The 21,317-nt window shown below is 44.7% G+C and overlaps 1 protein-coding gene across 3 annotated transcripts in view; it reads right to left on the bottom strand.

The window, feature by feature from the left end:
• The window catches only part of BSN (bassoon presynaptic cytomatrix protein), a 67,696-nt gene that overhangs the window by 13,978 nt on the left and 32,401 nt on the right, over positions 1 to 21,317 (bottom strand). For all 3 annotated transcript variants that reach the window (XR_012227556.1, XR_012227557.1, XM_073564315.1), the window contains exon 7: positions 18,982 to 19,034. Coding sequence is in view for 1 of the 3 variants with exons in the window: in XM_073564315.1 (XP_073420416.1) it covers positions 18,994 to 19,034 (41 nt within the window). In the remaining 2 variants the exon portion in view is untranslated. The remainder of the gene's footprint in view (positions 1 to 18,981; positions 19,035 to 21,317) is intronic.

The raw sequence follows: 21,317 nt of genomic DNA, 5'->3' as shown, positions 1-21,317 counted from the left end.
CGGGACTATGGGATGGTGGATATGTATGATGGGTATATGGGCACAGGACTATGGGATGGCGGATATGTATGATGGGTATATGGGCACGGGACTATGGGATGGAGGATGTGTATGATGGGTATATGGGCACGGGACTATGGGATGGCGGATATGTATGATGGGTATATGGGCACGGGACTATGGGATGGCGGATATGTATGATGGGTATATGGGCACGGGACTATGGGATGGAGAATATGTATGATGGGTATATGGGCACGGGACTATGGGATGGAGGATATGTATGATGGGTATATGGGCACGGGACTATGGGATGGAGGATATGTATGATGGGTATATGGGCACGGGACTATGGGATGGAGGATGTGTATGATGGGTATATGGGCACGGGACTATGGGATGGAGGATGTGTATGATGGGTATATGGGCACTGGACTATGGGATGGAGGATATGTATGATGGGTATATGGGCACGGGACTATGGGATGGAGGATGTGTATGATGGGTATATGGGCACGGGACTATGGGATGGCGGATATGTATGATGGGTATATGGGCACAGGACTATGGGATGGCGGATATGTATGATGGGTATATGGGCACGGGACTATGGGATGGAGGATATGTATGATGGGTATATGGGCACTGGACTATGGGATGGAGGATATGTATGATGGGTATATGGGCACGGGACTATGGGATGGAGGATGTGTATGATGGGTATATGGGCACGGGACTATGGGATGGAGGATATGTATGATGGGTATATGGGCACTGGACTATGGGATGGAGGATATGTATGATGGGTATATGGGCACGGGACTATGGGATGGAGGATGTGTATGATGGGTATATGGGCACGGGACTATGGGATGGAGGATATGTATGATGGGTATATGGGCACGGGACTATGGGATGGAGGATGTGTATGATGGGTATATGGGTACGGGACTATGGGATGGCGGATATGTATGATGGGTATATGGGCACGGGACTATGGGATGGAGGATGTGTATGATGGGTATATGGGCATGGGACTATGGGATGGAGGATATGTATGATGGGTATATGGGCACGGGACTATGGGATGGAGGATGTGTGATGGGTATATGGGCACGGGACTATGGGATGGAGGATGTGTGATGGGTATATGGGCACGGGACTATGGGATGGAGGATGTATGATGGGTATATGGGCACGGGACTATGGGATGGAGGATGTGTGATGGGTATATGGGCATGGGACTATGGGATGGAGGATATGTATGACGGGTATATGGGCATGGGACTATGGGATGGAGGATGTGTGATGGGTATATGGGCATGGGACTATGGGATGGAGGATATGTATGACGGGTATATGGGCATGGGACTATGGGATGGAGGATGTGTGATGGGTATATGGGCATGGGACTATGGGATGGAGGATGTGTGATGGGTATATGGGCACGGGACTATGGGATGGAGGATGTATGATGGGTATATGGGCACGGGACTATGGGATGGAGGATGTGTGATGGGTATATGGGCATGGGACTATGGGATGGAGGATGTGTGATGGGTATATGGGCACGGGACTATGGGATGGAGGATGTGTGATGGGTATATGGGCACGGGACTATGGGATGGAGGATGTGTGATGGGTATATGGGCACGGGACTATGGGATGGAGGATGTGTGATGGGTATATGGGCACGGGACTATGGGATGGAGGATGTGTGATGGGTATATGGGCATGGGACTATGGGATGGAGGATATGTATATGGGCACGGGACTATGGGACAATGTTACTCTATGGGGCAGCTCCCGTCATCCTTTTTATTTCTTGCATGTTTTATACGTGTGAGAGAAATTGCAGCATGCCGCGACTGCTCGCGCATCTCGGCCGAGACTCGCCAATGCAAGTCTATGGGTGCAAGGAAAAAATGGAGTACACACGGACCATGCATGTGACTTGCGAGAAATACGCATCGGTGTCCTTTAGCCGGCAATTCAGTGCACGATACAGTAAAATCACACTGACAGGTTTAGTAAAGAATAGAAAGAATAGATCTAGACACATAGAATACATATATATATACACATACATATCATTGAGACACACACACATATATATATATATATATATATATATATATACACACACACATGTCACTGAGACATATATATATATATATATATATATATACTGTGTATGTATATATATATATATATATATATATATATTCATAGAGTTCTATATAGCAGAATAGCCGCTAAATCAATCGCCGGCTTCTGCAAAATCATTACAAAAACATGAAATGCCACATGGTTACATACAGCAAACAATTTCATTTCATTTAGTTTCTTATATGTCTTTGGCTAATAATTAGATTAGGGTATGTGTGTAAAATTTTGGACATGTAGGTGTTAAATTAACGGGTAAATTCGTTGAAAAAAACCCATTGTTATTGCCCCCCCCCCCAGTGAAATCAAAAATCTGCCCCCAGCCACCGCAGAAAAGGCGCATCTATGAGATGCGCCTTTTCTGGTACTTAGCCTCTCTATTCCCATTGCCTTTAGTGGTGGCTCATGGGTTAATGTCACCTTGCTTTTGAAAGGTGACATTAAGCCGGGTTAATAATGGAGAGGTGTCAATAAGCCACCTATCCATTATTAATCCTAGAATAGTAAAGGGTTAAAGAAGATACACACACACATTAATTAAAAATTCTTTTAATGAAATAATTACACAAAGTTAGTGACAAAATTAATTATTCTGCTAATGCCACTGAATCCCTTGTTTTCCAATAAACAAAAAAAAAAATCTCCAACAATATCCATACCTCTCCACCATTCAATCAGGTCCCCCGCTGCAATCCATCACAAGGGGTTAACTAGTTTACAATGGGGACTGGTGCTAATGCTACCGGCCCCACTGTAAACCACTGCAGAATGAATTAAATCATGTCTGTGCAGGCTCCCTGGCTGACCGGAGATGAACTGATTAGCGTGGGAAAGTGTCTGATATTTTTCCCACACTCCTGAGTTCACCTCAGGTCAGCCGGGGACTCCCTGACTACTGCTGATGTCACTGAGGCTGCGCGGAGTCCCCGGCTCTATCCCCGCTACCCTCCTGCATCTGCTTGTTCCATGAACTGTGTCCAAATGCCTTGCATGGCTGAATAAAGGACTTCATTTATTACTTCTTATGGGTGAGTGCTGCATTTTTTCTACTATTTTATATTTCTGGATGTTTTTTCAATGCTGTGCATCAGTAACCCGAAGCTAGTATACCGCTGTTCACTTTTTGCCATTGATCCATTATCGCAGGCTTGATGGTTTGGTCTTGGTACCATTCATTCCTTCTCTGTTCGTTGCTTCCTGTCGCAGCTCCTGCGCATGCATAATTCTCTACACTGTTGATTGCAGAGCAGAGTCCTGCAGTGCGCAGGCGCCGGGAAAGGTCAGAGAGGTCCGGCGCCTGTGCACTGCAGTACTCTGCTCGTCCCTCAACAGGGCAGAGCAGTATGCCTGCGCCGGAGCCGCAACGGGAAGCAAGGAAGAGGACGTCATCGCTAGATCGAACCGGACCGCCCCCCCGGGTGAGTATAATATAAAGCTGGAGTCACATATAGCGACTTACCAGCGATACCGACACCGATATCAAGGTGTCAGGATCGCTGGTAAGTCGCTATGTGATCGCTGGTGAGCTGTCACACAGACAGCATCCCCAGCGATCAGCACAGCGATGCCGAGCGCCCGGCATCGCTTGCCATCCCTGTAAAAAAATAGAATTAAAATAAAAAATATTGTTATTCTCACCTTCCGGCGTCCCGCGCAGCATTCCCGCCTCTCTCCACGCTCCGGTCCCAGTAATCCTTTGCGAGAATGACCACGAGACGTCACGGTCTCGTAGGAGTGCGAAGTCTCGCGGTCATTCGTGCAAATGATCACTGGGAGCGGAGCGTGGAGAGAGGCGGGAATGCTGCGCGGGACGCCGGAAGGTAAGAATAACAATATTTTTTATTTTAATTCTATTTTCTACAGCTGATCGCTGGTCTCCCGCCTGTCACACGCAGTGATGCGTGCTGCCCAGCGAGAGATCAGCGACGAAAAAAATGTCCAGAGGTTTCTTACAGCGATCAGCGATACCGGCAGGGGGGCCGCTCGCTGATCGCTGTCACACACAGCGATCTCGCTGGTGAGATCGCTGTTACGTCACAAAAGTTGTGACTCAGCAGCGATATCGCTAGCGAGATTGCTGTGTGTGACTCCCACTTAACTCGTTTTTCTTATCTTTCAGGTTACATGGAGGCTTATCTACAGCATTACAGAATGCTGTAGATAAGCCCCTGATGGGTGTGGCCGCATCTCATATGCAAAAAAATAGGTGACAGATTCCTTTTAAGGACGCTCTGGCTTTGCATTATCCACCCTGTTCTTTGGGGGAGGCCATGACTCAGGCCATTCATATGGATCGTACAATTTGGGAGAGAAGTGATGAGCGACAAGGGGTTTCGGTCATCCTTCCCAAGACGGTGCCTATGGAGGTTGGAACCGCCAGCTCTCAGGCCATGTAGAGGAGATGTCGGCGTGATCTGGGACTCTGCTTCTACTGTGGTCGCGCTGGACATTTTCTCAAGAACTACTTGATTCGCCCTCAAGCAAACAAGCCGTTGGGAAAACGCCTAAGTCTCGGCGATATTCGAGGAGGTCACCCTGACTTCCAGGTACCCTTTTACTCCTCAGATAAAGTGCTGTTGAACGTGGAACTATGTTTTCAAAACCTGTGGATATCTGCACTTTCATTGACTGGGGGTCTGCAGCAAACTTTATTGATTCTGGACTGGTTCTTAAATTAGGATTAGGGACAGTTAGATTGGAAAGACATATTCAGATTGTTGCTATTGACAAAACACTGTTACTCCAGAACGTAGTCCAGCTGGTAACGGTGGAATTCACACTAAAGGGCCAGTCACACTAAGAGATATCGCTAGCAATATCGCTATAACTAGTGACGTTATAGCGATATTGCTAGCGATATCGCTGTGTCTGATACTTACCTACGACCCGCTCCCCCGCTGGTTATCGCTGATCGCGCGAGAACGTTCAGGACCGTTTCTCGTCGTCAGCTTCCTGCTGTGAGGACGAGCGACGCGTGAAGCCGGGCGGGAGGACGCAGGATCGCCTGGTGTGACAGGTAAGTAGCGACCCCCGTCCCCAGCGATGTCGCTGGTGAGATCTGCCTGTGTGGCAGCTCACTAGCGACCACTTAACGATGTACCAGCGATCCTGACCGCGTCATATCACTGGTCGGGATCGCTGGTACATCGCTAAGTGTGACAGTACCTTAATGGTGGGAACACTCCACTCTGAGTCCATCTCCTGCTATGTCTTGGATAATTTACCTGCTGGGTGGGTGTTGGGCTTTCCTTGGATGCAGATTCAAAATCCTGTAATTGATTAGTGGCAAAAGGATATTGTTAAGTGGAGCCTCAACTGTTATAAAGTGTTTTCGTTCTGTACAAATTTGTTTCACTAGTCTGGAGGGTCTGTCAGCATGCCTGAAGGACTTTGGAGATGTGTTCTCGGAAAAAGAGGCAGAGATACTCCCTCCCCATCGTCCGTATGATTGCATTATTGATCTTATTCCTAATGCCAAATTACCTAAAGCTCGCCTGTACACTTGTCAGGACCGGAACGTTCAGCTATGAAAGAATATGTCAAGGAAAGTTTACGGAAGGGTCATATCCATCCCTCCTCCTCACCTGTATCGGCTGGATTCTTCTTTGTGAAAAAGAAGGATGGGGCTCCGCCCCTTGCTTCGATTTCCGGGAACTATCAAAATTATAGTTAGAAATACTTACCCACTTCCACTCATCCCCGACCTATATAATCAGCTTACTGGGGCCAAATGGATTTCTAAGCTTGACCTTAGAGGGGCATATAATCTGATATGGATCCGGGAGGGTGATGAGGGGAAGACAGCATTTTTTAACCTCTGAGGGTTTATTTGATAACCTGGTCATGCCTTTTGGTTTAACCAATGCACCTGCTGTCTTTCAGAAGTTTATGAATGACATTTATCCTGATATCACTGGAAGGTTTATTGTGGTATACCTTGGTGACATTCCAATCTTTTCATCTGATCTGGATTCGCACTATGAGCACGTTCATTATGCTTTACAGAGACTCAGGGAAAATTCTTTGTCAAATTAGAAAATTCTTTGTCAAATTAGAAAAATGTGCTTTCTCTGTTCAGGAAATATCATTCTTGGGGGTCATCAAATCTGCTGAAGGGTTTAAAGGGAATCTGTCGCCCCTTTTTTGAGATATCATATAATGGATATCATTCAATTGTGTGTCACATAAGGATTCTCCAGCGGACCGGACAGCGGCAGTTTACATACATCTGAACCGATATAAAGAAGGTATTTATGCATGAAAGGTGCGGGGTCAGGGGGAAGCAAAAGTACTAAGAGAATCCTTATGTGACACACAACTGAATGATATCAGTATATGATGTCTCAAAAAAGGGGGGACAGATTCCCTTTAAGATGGATCCTGGGAAGGTGCAAGCTATAATTGATTGTGTTCAACCTCATGACTTTAAATCACTACAGCGGTTTTTAGGATTCTCCAATTATCATAGAAAATTTATTAGGAGTTTTTCACAGATTGTTAAACCTCTTACTGATCTCACCTGTAAGGGGGCAGATCTAAAGGTTTGGTCGTCAGATGCCATTAAGGCCAGAGTGTTTCATGACCAGTTTTGATCCAACCTGATCATCAGAAACCGTTTTTTGTAGAGGTGGATGTCTCAGAGGTTGGGCTGGGGGCTGTTTTGTCTCAAGGTCCTAAAACCCTGACGAACTTAAGGCCATGTGCATTTTTTTCTAGGAAGTTTTCAGTGGCTGAGAGAAATTATGATGTTGGAAATCGTGAGCTGCTTGCTGTCAAGTTAGCGTTTGAGGAATGGAAGCATTTTTTGGAGGGAACTACTCATCAGGTCATAGTTGTGACTGATCATAAAAAGCTAGCTTAAATTGAATCTGCTAAACGTTTAACCCCTAGACAGGCCAGGTGGTCCTTATTTTTTTTCTAGATTGAATGCCGGTGTCTTAGAATGTGAGGGCTGGCGCCTTGTCACGCAGCCTTGATTCAGTTTCCCCTCCAGAAAAGCCATCCTCCATTCTTCCTCAGGGTATAGTAATTTCTATGGTATCCTCAGAATTGGAAGCTGAGATTCAGTCCAGTCTTTGGCTCCTTCTGCTACTCCTGGATCTAAATTATTTGTGCCCGTGCACCTCAGATTACGTCTGTTGCAAGAGTTTTATGACTCTATCTTGAGTGGTCACCCCGGGGTCACTGCTATATGTAGACTTTTTTGGTGGCCATCCATGCTTAATGACATTAAAAGTTTTGTATCCTGGGGGGTCTCAATTTTCCAAATTTAAGACTGTATAGCGTTGCAGCCATTTTCAGACATTCTCTTGATTGGATTTGGGCCCATCATAATAAATTTACAAACACCCCATAGGTGAAGCAATGTCTGGACCGATCAGTCTTCCTGCCTTACTCCATTTATAACAAAATAGAGTTCCCGCTGCAATCAGGGATAATCCTCTGCTATGGGCCGTGGTATTGGCATGGCGTCATGCTAGAAGCATCAGCGGACTAGACCCTTACACCTCAGTTTTCCTTCCCTTTCAAGGTAACCCTTTCTTTTTACAAGGCAGGCCACCCCCAATTTACCGAGTGCTGGGGGAGAGAGGGTGCAGACTGGTCTGCCATCTTCTGACCACTGATCAATGTCCTCTTTCTCTGGAGGGTATTTTCTCCAAATATTCAATCTCAGTGGGTAATATTTTTATTACTACTCAGGTTAAGCATTATGTTGACTCAGTCTTCCGAGACTGACTGTTAAGGGCCCGTTACACACGTAAAGCACATGGAGGGATATGGCTGCTCTGCTCTTTTTAAGTGTCTTTCATTAATTTTGGCTGTGTGTATAAAATATTGGAATTCTCTGTGGTGCTGGTCCATGTCTGAATGTCTTCTGTCCTCGCTTTACTTAATGTTGCTTTCCTGACATTCTTCAGGAAGACCCCGCTTATTATATGACGGTGCCCTCCGTTCTGTTCATGCATACCTAATGTACCACTCGCAAACCTAGTATACAGCTCAAACACCCAATATACGGCTCATACACCCAGTATACAGCTCATACACCCAATATACGGCTCATACACCCAGTATACGGCTCATACACCCAATATACGGCTCATACACCCAGTATACAGCTCATACACCCAGTATACGGCTCATACACCCAGTATACAGCTCATACACCCAATATACGGCTCATACACCCAATATACAGCTCATACACCCAATATACGGCTCATACACCCAGTATACAGCTCATACACCCAATATACGGCTCATACACCCAATATAGGGCTCATACACCCAGTATACGGCTCATACACCAAGTATACGGCTCATACACCCAATATACGGCTCATACACCCAATATACAGCTCATACACCCAATATACGGCTCATACACCCAGTATACAGCTCATACACCCAATATACGGCTCATACACCCAATATAGGGCTCATACACCCAGTATACGGCTCATACACCAAGTATACGGCTCATACACCCAATATACGGCTCATACACCCAGTATACAGCTCATACACCCAATATACGGCTCATACACCCAGTATACAGCTCATACACCCAATATACGGCTCATACACCCAATATACAGCTCATACACCCAATATACGGCTCATACACCCAGGATACAGCTCAAACACCCAATATACGGCTCATACACCCAGTATACAGCTCATACACCCAATATACGGCTCATACACCCAGTATACAGCTCAAACACCCAATATACGGCTCATACACCCAGTATACAGCTCAAACACCCAATATACGGCTCATACACCCAGGATACAGCTCAAACACCCAATATACGGCTCATACACCCAGTATACAGCTCATACACCCAATATACGGCTCATACACCCAGGATACAGCTCAAACACCCAATATACGGCTCATACATCCAGTATACGGCTCATACACTCAATATACGGCTCATACACCCAATATACGGCTCATACACCCAGTATACAGCTCAAACACCCAATATACGGCTCATACACCCAGGATACAGCTCAAACACCCAATATACGGCTCATACACCCAGTATACAGCTCATACACCCAATATACGGCTCATACACCCAGGATACAGCTCAAACACCCAATATACGGCTCATACATCCAGTATACGGCTCATACACTCAATATACGGCTCATACACCCAATATACGGCTCATACACCCAGTATACAGCTCATACACCCAATATACGTCTCATACACCCAATATACGGCTCATACACCCAATATACGGCTCATACACCCAGTATACAGCTCATACACCCAATATACGGCTCATACACCCAGTATACAGCTCATACACCCAATATATGGCTCATACACCCAATATACGGCTCATACACCAAGTATACGGCTCATACACCCAGGATACAGCTCAAATACCCAATATACGGCTCATACACCCAGTATACAGCTCAAACACCCAATATACGACTCATACACCCAGTATACAGCTCATACACCCAATATACGGCTCATACACCCAGTATACAGCTCATACACCCAATATACGGCTCATACACCCAGTATACAGCTCATACACCCAATATACGGCTCATACACCCAATATACGGCTCATACACCAAGTATACGGCTCATACACCCAGTATACAGCTCAAATACCCAATATACGGCTCATACACCCAGTATACAGCTCAAACACCCAATATACGGCTCATACACCCAGTATACAGCTCATACACCCAATATACGGCTCATACACCCAGTATACAGCTCATACACCCAATATACGGCTCATACACCCAGTATACAGCTCAAACACCCAATATACGGCTCATACACCCAGTATACAGCTCATACACCCAATATACGGCTCATACACCCAGTATACAGCTCATACACCCAATATACGGATGATACACTCAATATACGGATCATACACCCAATATACGGCTCAAACACCCAATATACGGATGATACACTCAATATACGGATCATACACCCAGTATACGGATGATACACTCAATATACGGCTCATACACCCAATATACGGCTCAAACACCCAATATACGGATGATACACTCAATATACGGAGGATACACTCAATATACGGATCATACACCCAGTATACGGATGATACACTCAATATACGGCTCATACACTCAATATACGGCTCATACACCCAGTATACGGCTCATACACCCAGTATACAGCTCATACACCCAATATACGGCTCATACACCCAGGATACGGATGATACACCCAGTATACGGCTCATACACCCAGGATACGGCTCATACACCCAGGATATGGATGATACACCCAGGATATGGATGATACACCCAGTATACGGCTCATACACCCAGTATACGGATCATACACCCAGTATACGGCTCATACACCCAGGATACGGATGATACACCCAGTATACGGCTCATACACCCAGTACACAGTTCATACACCCAATATACGGCTCATACACACTATATACAGATGATACACCCAGTATACGGCTCATACACCCAATATACGGCTCAAACACCCAATATACGGATGATACACTCAATATACGGATCATACACCCAATATACGGCTCATACACCCAGTATACGGCTCATACACCCAGGATACGGATGATACACCCAGTATACGGCTCATACATCTAGGATACGTCTCATACACCCAGTATACGGATCATACACCCAGTATACGGCTCATACACCCAGTATACGGCTCATACACCCAGTATACGGCACATACACCCAGTATACAGCTCATACACCCAGGATATGGATGATACACCCAGTATACGGCTCATACATCTAGGATACGTCTCATACACCCAGTATACGGATCATACACCCAGTATACGGCTCATACACCCAGTATACGGCACATACACCCAGTATACAGCACATACACCCAGGATATGGATGATACACCCAGTATACGGCTCATACATCTAGGATACGTCTCATACACCCAGTATACGGATCATACACCCAGTATACGGCTCATACACCCAGTATACGGCACATACACCCAGTATACAGCTCATACACCCAGGATATGGATGATACACCCAGTACACGGCTCATACATCTAGGATACGGCTCATACACCCAGTATACGGATCATACACCCAGTATACGGATCATACACCCAATATACGGATCATACACCCAATATACGGATGATACACTCAATATACGGATCATACACCCAATATACGGCTCATACACCCAGTATACGGCTCATACACCCAGTATACAGCTCATACACCCAATATGCAGCTCATACACCCAATATACGGCTCATACACCCAGTATACAGCTCATACACCCAGTATACAGCTCATACACCCAGGATACGGATGATACACCCAGTATACGGCTCATACACCCAGGATACGGATCATACACCCAGTATACGGATCATACACCCAGTATACGGATCATACACCCAGTATACGGATCATACACCCAGTATACGGATGATACACCCAGTATACGGATGATACACCCAGTATACGGATCATACACCCAGTATACGGATCATACACCCAGTATACGGCTCATACACCCAGTATACGGCTCATACACCCAGGATATGGATGATACACCCAGTATACGGCTCATACACCCAGGATACGGATCATACACCCAGTATACGGATCATACACCCAGTATACGGATCATACACCCAGTATACGGATCATACACCCAGTATACGGCTCATACACCCAGGATAGGGATGATACACCCAGTATACGGATCATACACCCAGTATACGGATCATACACCCAGTATACGGATCATACACCCAGTATACAGATCATACACCCAGTATACGGCTCATACACCCAGGATACGGCTCATACACCCAGTATACGGATCATACACCCAGTATACGGATCATACACCCAGTATACGGATCATACACCCAATATACGGCTCATACACCCAGTATACGGCTCATACACCCAGGATATGGATGATACACCCAGTATACGGATCATACACCCAGTATACGGCTCATACACCCAGGATACGGATGATACACCCAGTATACGGCTCATACATCCAGTATAGGGATCATACACCCAGTACACGGCTCATACACCCTATATACAGATGATACACCCAGTATACGGCTCATACACCCAATATACGGCTCAAACACCCAATATACGGATGATACACTCAATATACGGATCATACACCCAATATACGGCTCATACACCCAGTATACGGCTCATACACCCAGGATACGGATGATACACCCAATATACGGCACATACACCCAGTATACAGCTCATACACCCAGGATATGGATGATACACCCAGTATACGGCTCATACATCTAGGATACGGCTCATACACCCAGTATACGGCTCATACACCCAGTATACGGCTCATACACCCAGTATACGGCTCATACACCCAATATACGGTTCATACACCGAATATACGGCTCATACACCCAGTATACGGCTTACACACCCAGGATACGGCTCATACACCCAGTATACGGATCATACACCCAGGATACGGCTCATACACCCAGTATACAGCTCATACACCCAATATACGGATGATACACCCAGTATACGGATCATACACCCAATATACGTCTCATACACCCAATATACGGCTCATACACCCAGTATACGGCTCATACACCCAATATACGGATCATACACCCAGTATACGGCTCATACACCCAATATACGGATCATACACCCAGTATACGGCTCATACACCCAATATACGGCTCATGCACCCAATATACGGCTCATACACCCAGGATACGGCTCATACACCCAGGATACGGCTCATACACCAAGTATACGGCTCATACACCAAGTATACGGCTCATACACCCAATATACGGATCATACACCCAGTATACGGCTCATGCACCCAATATACGGCTCATACACCCAGGATACGGCTCATACACCAAGTATACGGCTTATACACTCAGGATACGGCTCATACACCCAATATACGGCTCATACACCCAGTATACGGCTCATACACCCAATATACGGCTCATACACCCAGTATACGGATCATACACCCAATATACGGATCATACACCCAATATACGGCTCATACATCCAGTATAGGGATCATACACCCAATATACGGATCATACACCCAATATACCGCTCATACATCCAGTATACGGATCATACATCCAGTATACGGATCATACACCCAGTATACGGATCATACACCCAATATACCGCTCATACATCCAGTATACGGATCATACACCCAGTATACGGATCATACACCCAATATACGGATCATACACCCAATATACGGCTCATACATCCAGTATACGGATCATACACCCAGTATACGGATCATACACCCAGTATACGGATCATACACCCAGTATACGGATCATACACCCAATATACGGATCATACACCCAATATACGGCTCATACATCCAGGATACGGATGATACACCCAGTATACGGATCATACACCAAGGATATGGCTCATACACCCAATATACGGATCACACACCCAATATACGGCTCATACACCCAGTATACGGCTCATACACCCAGGATACGGATGATACACCCAGTATACGGCACATACACCCAGTATACAGCTCATACACCCAGGATATGGATGATACACCCAGTATACGGCTCATACATCTAGGATACGGCTCATACACCCAGTATACGGATCATACACCCAGTATACGGCTCATACACCCAGTATACGGCTCATACACCCAGTATACGGATCATACACCCAATATACGGCTCATACACCTAGGATATGGCTCATACACCCAATATACGGATCACACACCCAATATACGGCTCATACACCCAGTATACGGATCATACACCCAGGATATGGATGATACACCCAGTATACGGCTCATACACCCAGTATACGGCTCATACACCCAGTATACGGCTCATACACCCAGTATACGGCTCATACACCCAGTATACGGATCATACACCCAATATACGGCTCATACACCTAGGATATGGCTCATACACCCAATATACGGATCACACACCCAATATACGGATCATACACCCAGGATACGGATGATACACCCAGTATACGGCACATACACCCAGTATACAGCTCATACACCCAGGATATGGATGATACACCCAGTATACGGATCATACACCCAGTATACGGATCATACACCCAATATATGGCTCATACACCTAGGATATGGCTCATACACCCAATATACGGATCACACACCCAATATACGGATCATACACCCAGGATACGGATGATACACCCAATATACGGCACATACACCCAGTATACAGCTCATACACCCAGTATACGGATCATACACCCAGTATACGGCTCATACACCCAATATACGGCTCATACATCTAGGATACGGCTCATACACCCAGTATACGGATCATACACCCAGTATACGGCTCATACACCCAGTATACGGATCATACACCCAGTATACAGCTCATACACCCAGTATACGGCTCATACACCCAATATACGGTTCATACACCCAATATACGGCTCATGCACCCAGTATACGGCTCATGCACCCAATATACGGATCATACACCCAGTATACGGCTCATACACCCAATATACGGCTCATGCACCCAATATACGGCTCATACACCCAGGATACGGCTTACACACCCAGGATACGGCTCATACACCCAGTATACGGATCATACACCCAGGATACGGCTCATACACCCAGTATACAGCTCATACACCCAATATACGGATGATACACCCAGTATACGGATCATACACCCAATATACGGCTCATACACCCAATATACGGCTCATACACCCAGTATACGGCTCATACACCCAATATACGGATCATACACCCAGTATACGGCTCATACACCCAATATACGGCTCATGCACCCAATATACGGCTCATACACCCAGGATACGGCTCATACACCAAGTATACGGCTTATACACTCAGGATATGGCTCATACACCCAATATACGGCTCATACACCCAGTATACGGCTCATACCCCCCATATACGGCTCATACACCCAGTATACGGATCATACACCCAATATACGGATCATACACCCAATATACGGCTCATACATCCAGTATAGGGATCATACACCCAGTATACGGATCATACATCCAGTATACGGATCATACACCCAGTATACGGATCATACACCCAATATACCGCTCATACATCCAGTATACGGATCATACACCCAGTATACGGATCATACACCCAATATACGGATCATACACCCAATATACGGCTCATACATCCAGTATACGGATCATACACCCAGTATACGGATCATACACCCAGTATACAGATCATACACCCAATATACGGATCATACACCCAATATACGGATCATACATCCAGGATACGGATGATACACCCAGTATACGGATCATACACCCAATATACGGCTCATACACCTAGGATATGGCTCATACACCCAATATACGGATCACACACCCAATATACGGCTCATACACCCAGTATACGGCTCATACACCCAGGATACGGATGATACACCCAGTACACAGCTCATACACCCTATATACGGATGATACACCCAGTATACGGCTCATACACCCAGTATACAGCTCATACACCCAATATGCGGCTCATACACCCAGTATACAGCTCATACACCCAATATGCGGCTCATACATCCAGTATACGGATCATACACCCAATATACCGCTCATACATCCAATATACGGATCATACACCCAATATACCGCTCATACACCCAATATACCGCTCATACATCCAGTATACGGATCATACACCCAATATACCGCTCATATATCCAGTATACGGCTCATACACCCAGTATACGGCTCATATATCCAGTATACGGATCATACACCCAGTATACAGCTCATACACCCAATATACGGATGATACACCCAGTATACGGATCATACACCCAATATACGGCTCATACACCCAATATACGGCTCATACACCCAGTATACGGCTCATACACCCAGTATACGGCTCATACACCCAGTATACGGCTCATACACCCAATATACGGCTCATGCACCCAATATACGGCTCATACACCCAGGATACGGCTCATACACCAAGTATACGGCTTATACACTCAGGATATGGCTCATACACCCAATATACGGCTCATACACCCAGTATACGGCTCATACACCCAATATACGGCTCATACACCCAGTATACGGATCATACACCCAATATACGGATCATACACCCAATATACGGCTCATACATCCAGTATAGGGATCATACACCCAGTATACGGATCATACATCCAGTATACGGATCATACACCCAGTATACGGATCATACACCCAATATACCGCTCATACATCCAGTATACGGATCATACACCCAGTATACGGATCATACACCCAATATACGGATCATACACCCAATATACGGCTCATACATCCAGTATACGGATCATACACCCAGTATACGGATCATACACCCAGTATACGGATCATACACCCAGTATACGGATCATACACCCAATATACGGATCATACACCCAATATACGGCTCATACATCCAGGATACGGATGATACACCCAGTATACGGATCATACACCCAATATACGGCTCATACACCTAGGATATGGCTCATACACCCAATATACGGATCACACACCCAATATACGGCTCATACACCCAGTATACGGCTCATACACCCAGGATACGGATGATACACCCAGTACACAGCTCATACACCCTATATACGGATGATACACCCAGTATACGGCTCATACACCCAGTATACAGCTCATACACCCAATATGCGGCTCATACACCTAGGATACGGCTCATACACCCAGTATACGGATCATACACCCAAAATACCGCTCATACATCCAGTATACGGATCATACACCCAATATACCGCTCATACATCCAATATACGGATCATACACCCAATATACCGCTCATACACCCAATATACCGCTCATACATCCAGTATACGGATCATACACCCAATATACCGCTCATATATCCAGTATACGGCTCATACACCCAGTATACGGCTCATATATCCAGTATACGGATCATACACCCAGTATACGGCTCATACACCCAGTATACGGCTCATACACCCAGTATACGGCTCATACACCCAATATACGGATCATGCACCCAATATACGGATCATACACCCAATATACGGCTCATACATCCAGTATACGGATCATACACCCAATATACGGATCATACACCCAATATACGGCTCATACACCCAGTATACAGCTCATACACCCAGTATACGGATCATACACCCAATATACGGCTCAAACATCCAGTATACGGATCATACACCCAATATACGGCTCATACATCCAGTATACGGATCATACACCCAATATACGGATCATGCACCCAATATACGGATCATACACCCAATATACGGCTCATACATCCAGTATACGGATCATACACCCAATATACGGCTCATACACCCATTATACGGCTCATACACCCAATATACGGCTCATACACCCAGTAAACGGCTCATACACCCAGTATACGGCTCATACACCCAATATACGGCTCATACATCCAGTATACGCATCATACACCCAATATACGGCTCATACATCCAGTATACGGATCATACACCCAATATACGGATCATACACCCAATATACGGCTCATACATCCAGTATAGGGATCATACACCCAGTATACGGATCATACACCCAATATACGGCTCATACACCCAGTATACGGCTCATACATCCAGTATACGGATCATACACCCAATATACGGATCATACACCCAGTATATGGATCATACACCCAATATACGGCTCATACATCCAGTATATGGATCATACACCCAGTATACGGATCATACACCCAATATACGGATCATACACCCAATATACGGCTCATACATCCAGTATATGGATCATACACCCAATATACGGCTCATACACCCAGTATACGGATCATACACCCAATATACGGATCATACACCCAGTATACGGATCATACACCCAGTATACGGATCATACACCCAATATACGGATCATAAACCCAATATACGGCTCATACATCCAGTATAGGGATCATACACCCAGTATACGGATCATACACCCAATATACGGCTCATACACCCAGTATACGGCTCATACATCCAGTATACGGATCATACACCCAATATACGGATCATACACCCAGTATACGGATCATACACCCAATATACGGCTCATACATCCAGTATATGGATCATACACCCAGTATACGGATCATAAACCCAGTATACGGATCATACACCCAATATACGGCTCATACACCCAATATACGGCTCATACACCCAATATACGGCTCATACACCCAGTATACGGATCATACACCCAATATACGGATCATACACCCAGTATACGGATCATACACCCAGTATACGGATCATACACCCAATATACGGATCATACACCCAATATACGGCTCATACACCCAATATACGGATCATACACCCAATATACGGATCATACACCCAGTATACGGATCATACACCCAATATACGGATCATACACCCAGTATACGGCTCATACATCCAGTATACGGATCATACACCCAGTATACGGATCATACACCCAGTATACGGATCATACACCCAATATACGGATCATACACCCAGTATACGGATCATACACCCAGTATACAGGATCCCCTCCTTACTCATTACTGACATATTTTCCTAGTTTTATGCAATTTGTGTAAAAATCACCAAGAGGAAGATTTCCTGAGCAATACTAAACCTTGGATTACATGGAGACTTACCTCTAATCGCGCTCACCAAAATGAGGAAAACTTCTTGCCGAATGCAGACACCGCTGAAAACAGAGAACAGAAATGTCATACTAAACCCACCGTGTATGAGGAAGATGATCACGTGTATGATGTATGAGGAGGATGATCACGTGTATGATGTATGAGGATGATGACGTGTATGATGTATGAGGAGGATGATCACGTGTATGATGTATGAGGATGATGACGTGTATGATGTATGAGGAAGATGATCACGTGTATGATGTATGAGGAGGATGATCACGTGTATGATGTATGAGGATGATGACGTGTATGATGTATGAGGAAGATGATCACATGTATGATGTATGAGGAAGATGATCACATGTATGATGCATGAGGAGGAAGATCATGTGTATGATGTATGAGGAAGATGATCACATGTATGATGTATGAGGATGATCACATGTATGATGATGATCACGTGTATGATGTATGAGGAAGATGATCACGTGTATGATGTATGAGGATGATCACATGTATGATGTATGAGGATGATCACGTGTATGACCCATGAGGATGATCACGGGTATGATGTATGAGGAAGATGATCACATGTATGATGTATGAGGATGATCACATGTATGATGTATGAGGATGATCACATGTATGATGTATGAGGATGATCACATGTATGATGTATGAGGATGATCACGTGTATGATGTATGAGGATGATCACGTGTATAATGTATGAGGATGATCACGTGTATGATGTATGAGGAAGATGATCACATGTATGATGCATGAGGAAGATGATCACATGTATGATGTATGAAGAAGATGATCACATGTATGATGTATGAGGAAGATGATCACATGTATGATGCATGAGGAAGATGATCACATGTATGATGCATGAAGAAGATGATCACTTGTATGATGTATGAGGATGATCACGTGTATAATGTATGAGGATGATCATGGGTATGATGTATGAGGAAGATGATCACATGTATGATGCATGAGGAAGATGATCACATGTATGATGTATGAAGAAGATGATCACATGTATGATGTATGAGGATGATCACATGTATGATGTATGAGGATGATCACATGTATGATGTATGAGGATGATCACATGTATGATGTATGAGGATGATCACATATATGATGTATGAGGATGATCACGTGTATGATGTATGAGGATGATCACGTGTATAATGTATGAGGATGATCACGTGTATGATGTATGAGGAAGATGATCACATGTATGATGTATGAAGAAGATGATCACAAGTATGATGTATGAGGATGATCACGTGTATAATGTATGAGGATGATCATGGGTATGATGTATGAGGAAGATGATCACATGTATGATGCATGAGGAAGATGATCACATGTATGATGCATGAAGAAGATGATCACATGTATGATGTATGAGGATGATCACGTGTATAATGTATGAGGATGATCACATGTATGATGTATGAGGATGATCACGTGTATAATGTATGAGGATGATCATGGGTATGATGTATGAGGATGATCACATGTATGATGTATGAGGATGATCACGTGTATGATGTATGAGGATGATCACGTGTATGATGTATGAGGATGATCACGTGTATGATGTATGAGGATGATCACGTGTATGATGTATGAGGATGATCACGTGTATGATGTATGAGGATGATCACGTGTATAATGTATGAGGATGATCACATGTATGATGTATGAGGATGATCACGTGTATAATGTATGAGGATGATCATGGGTATGATGTATGAGGATGATCACATGTATGATGCATGAAGAAGATGATCACATGTATGATGTATGAGGATGATCACGTGTATAATGTATGAGGATGATCACATGTATGATGTATGAGGATGATCACGTGTATAATGTATGAGGATGATCACGGGTATGATGTATGAGGATGATCACATGTATGATGTATGAGGATGATCACGTGTATGATGTATGAGGATGATCACGTGTATGATGTATGAGGATGATCACGTGTATGATGTATGAGGATGATCACGTGTATGATGTATGAGGATGATCACGTGTATGATGTAGTAGGATGATTATGTGGATATATAGAGGCTGTGCGGACTGGCTACATTCTCATTACACCACAATCACATTTAGTCATTCATTTCATACTGTTACCTGAAATTGATGAGGCAGAATCACACAGCTGCCTTCATGTCATACATACACATCAGACACGTTATACCAAGCATCATACCCAGATCATAGCTATTATTTTACTCACTTACAAAGTGCCATTAATTCTACAGCTGTAAAGACATCATCACTGTCCCCACCAAGGCTGACAATCTAC

This window comes from Dendrobates tinctorius, unplaced genomic scaffold (genome assembly GCF_039654945.1).
Source record: "Dendrobates tinctorius isolate UK_male_01 unplaced genomic scaffold, ASM3965494v1 ptg000449l, whole genome shotgun sequence".
NCBI classification, from domain to species: domain Eukaryota; kingdom Metazoa; phylum Chordata; class Amphibia; order Anura; family Dendrobatidae; genus Dendrobates; species Dendrobates tinctorius.
The sequence above is the reverse complement of the archived record's forward strand: the minus strand, read 5'-3'. Positions and strand labels throughout refer to the sequence as shown.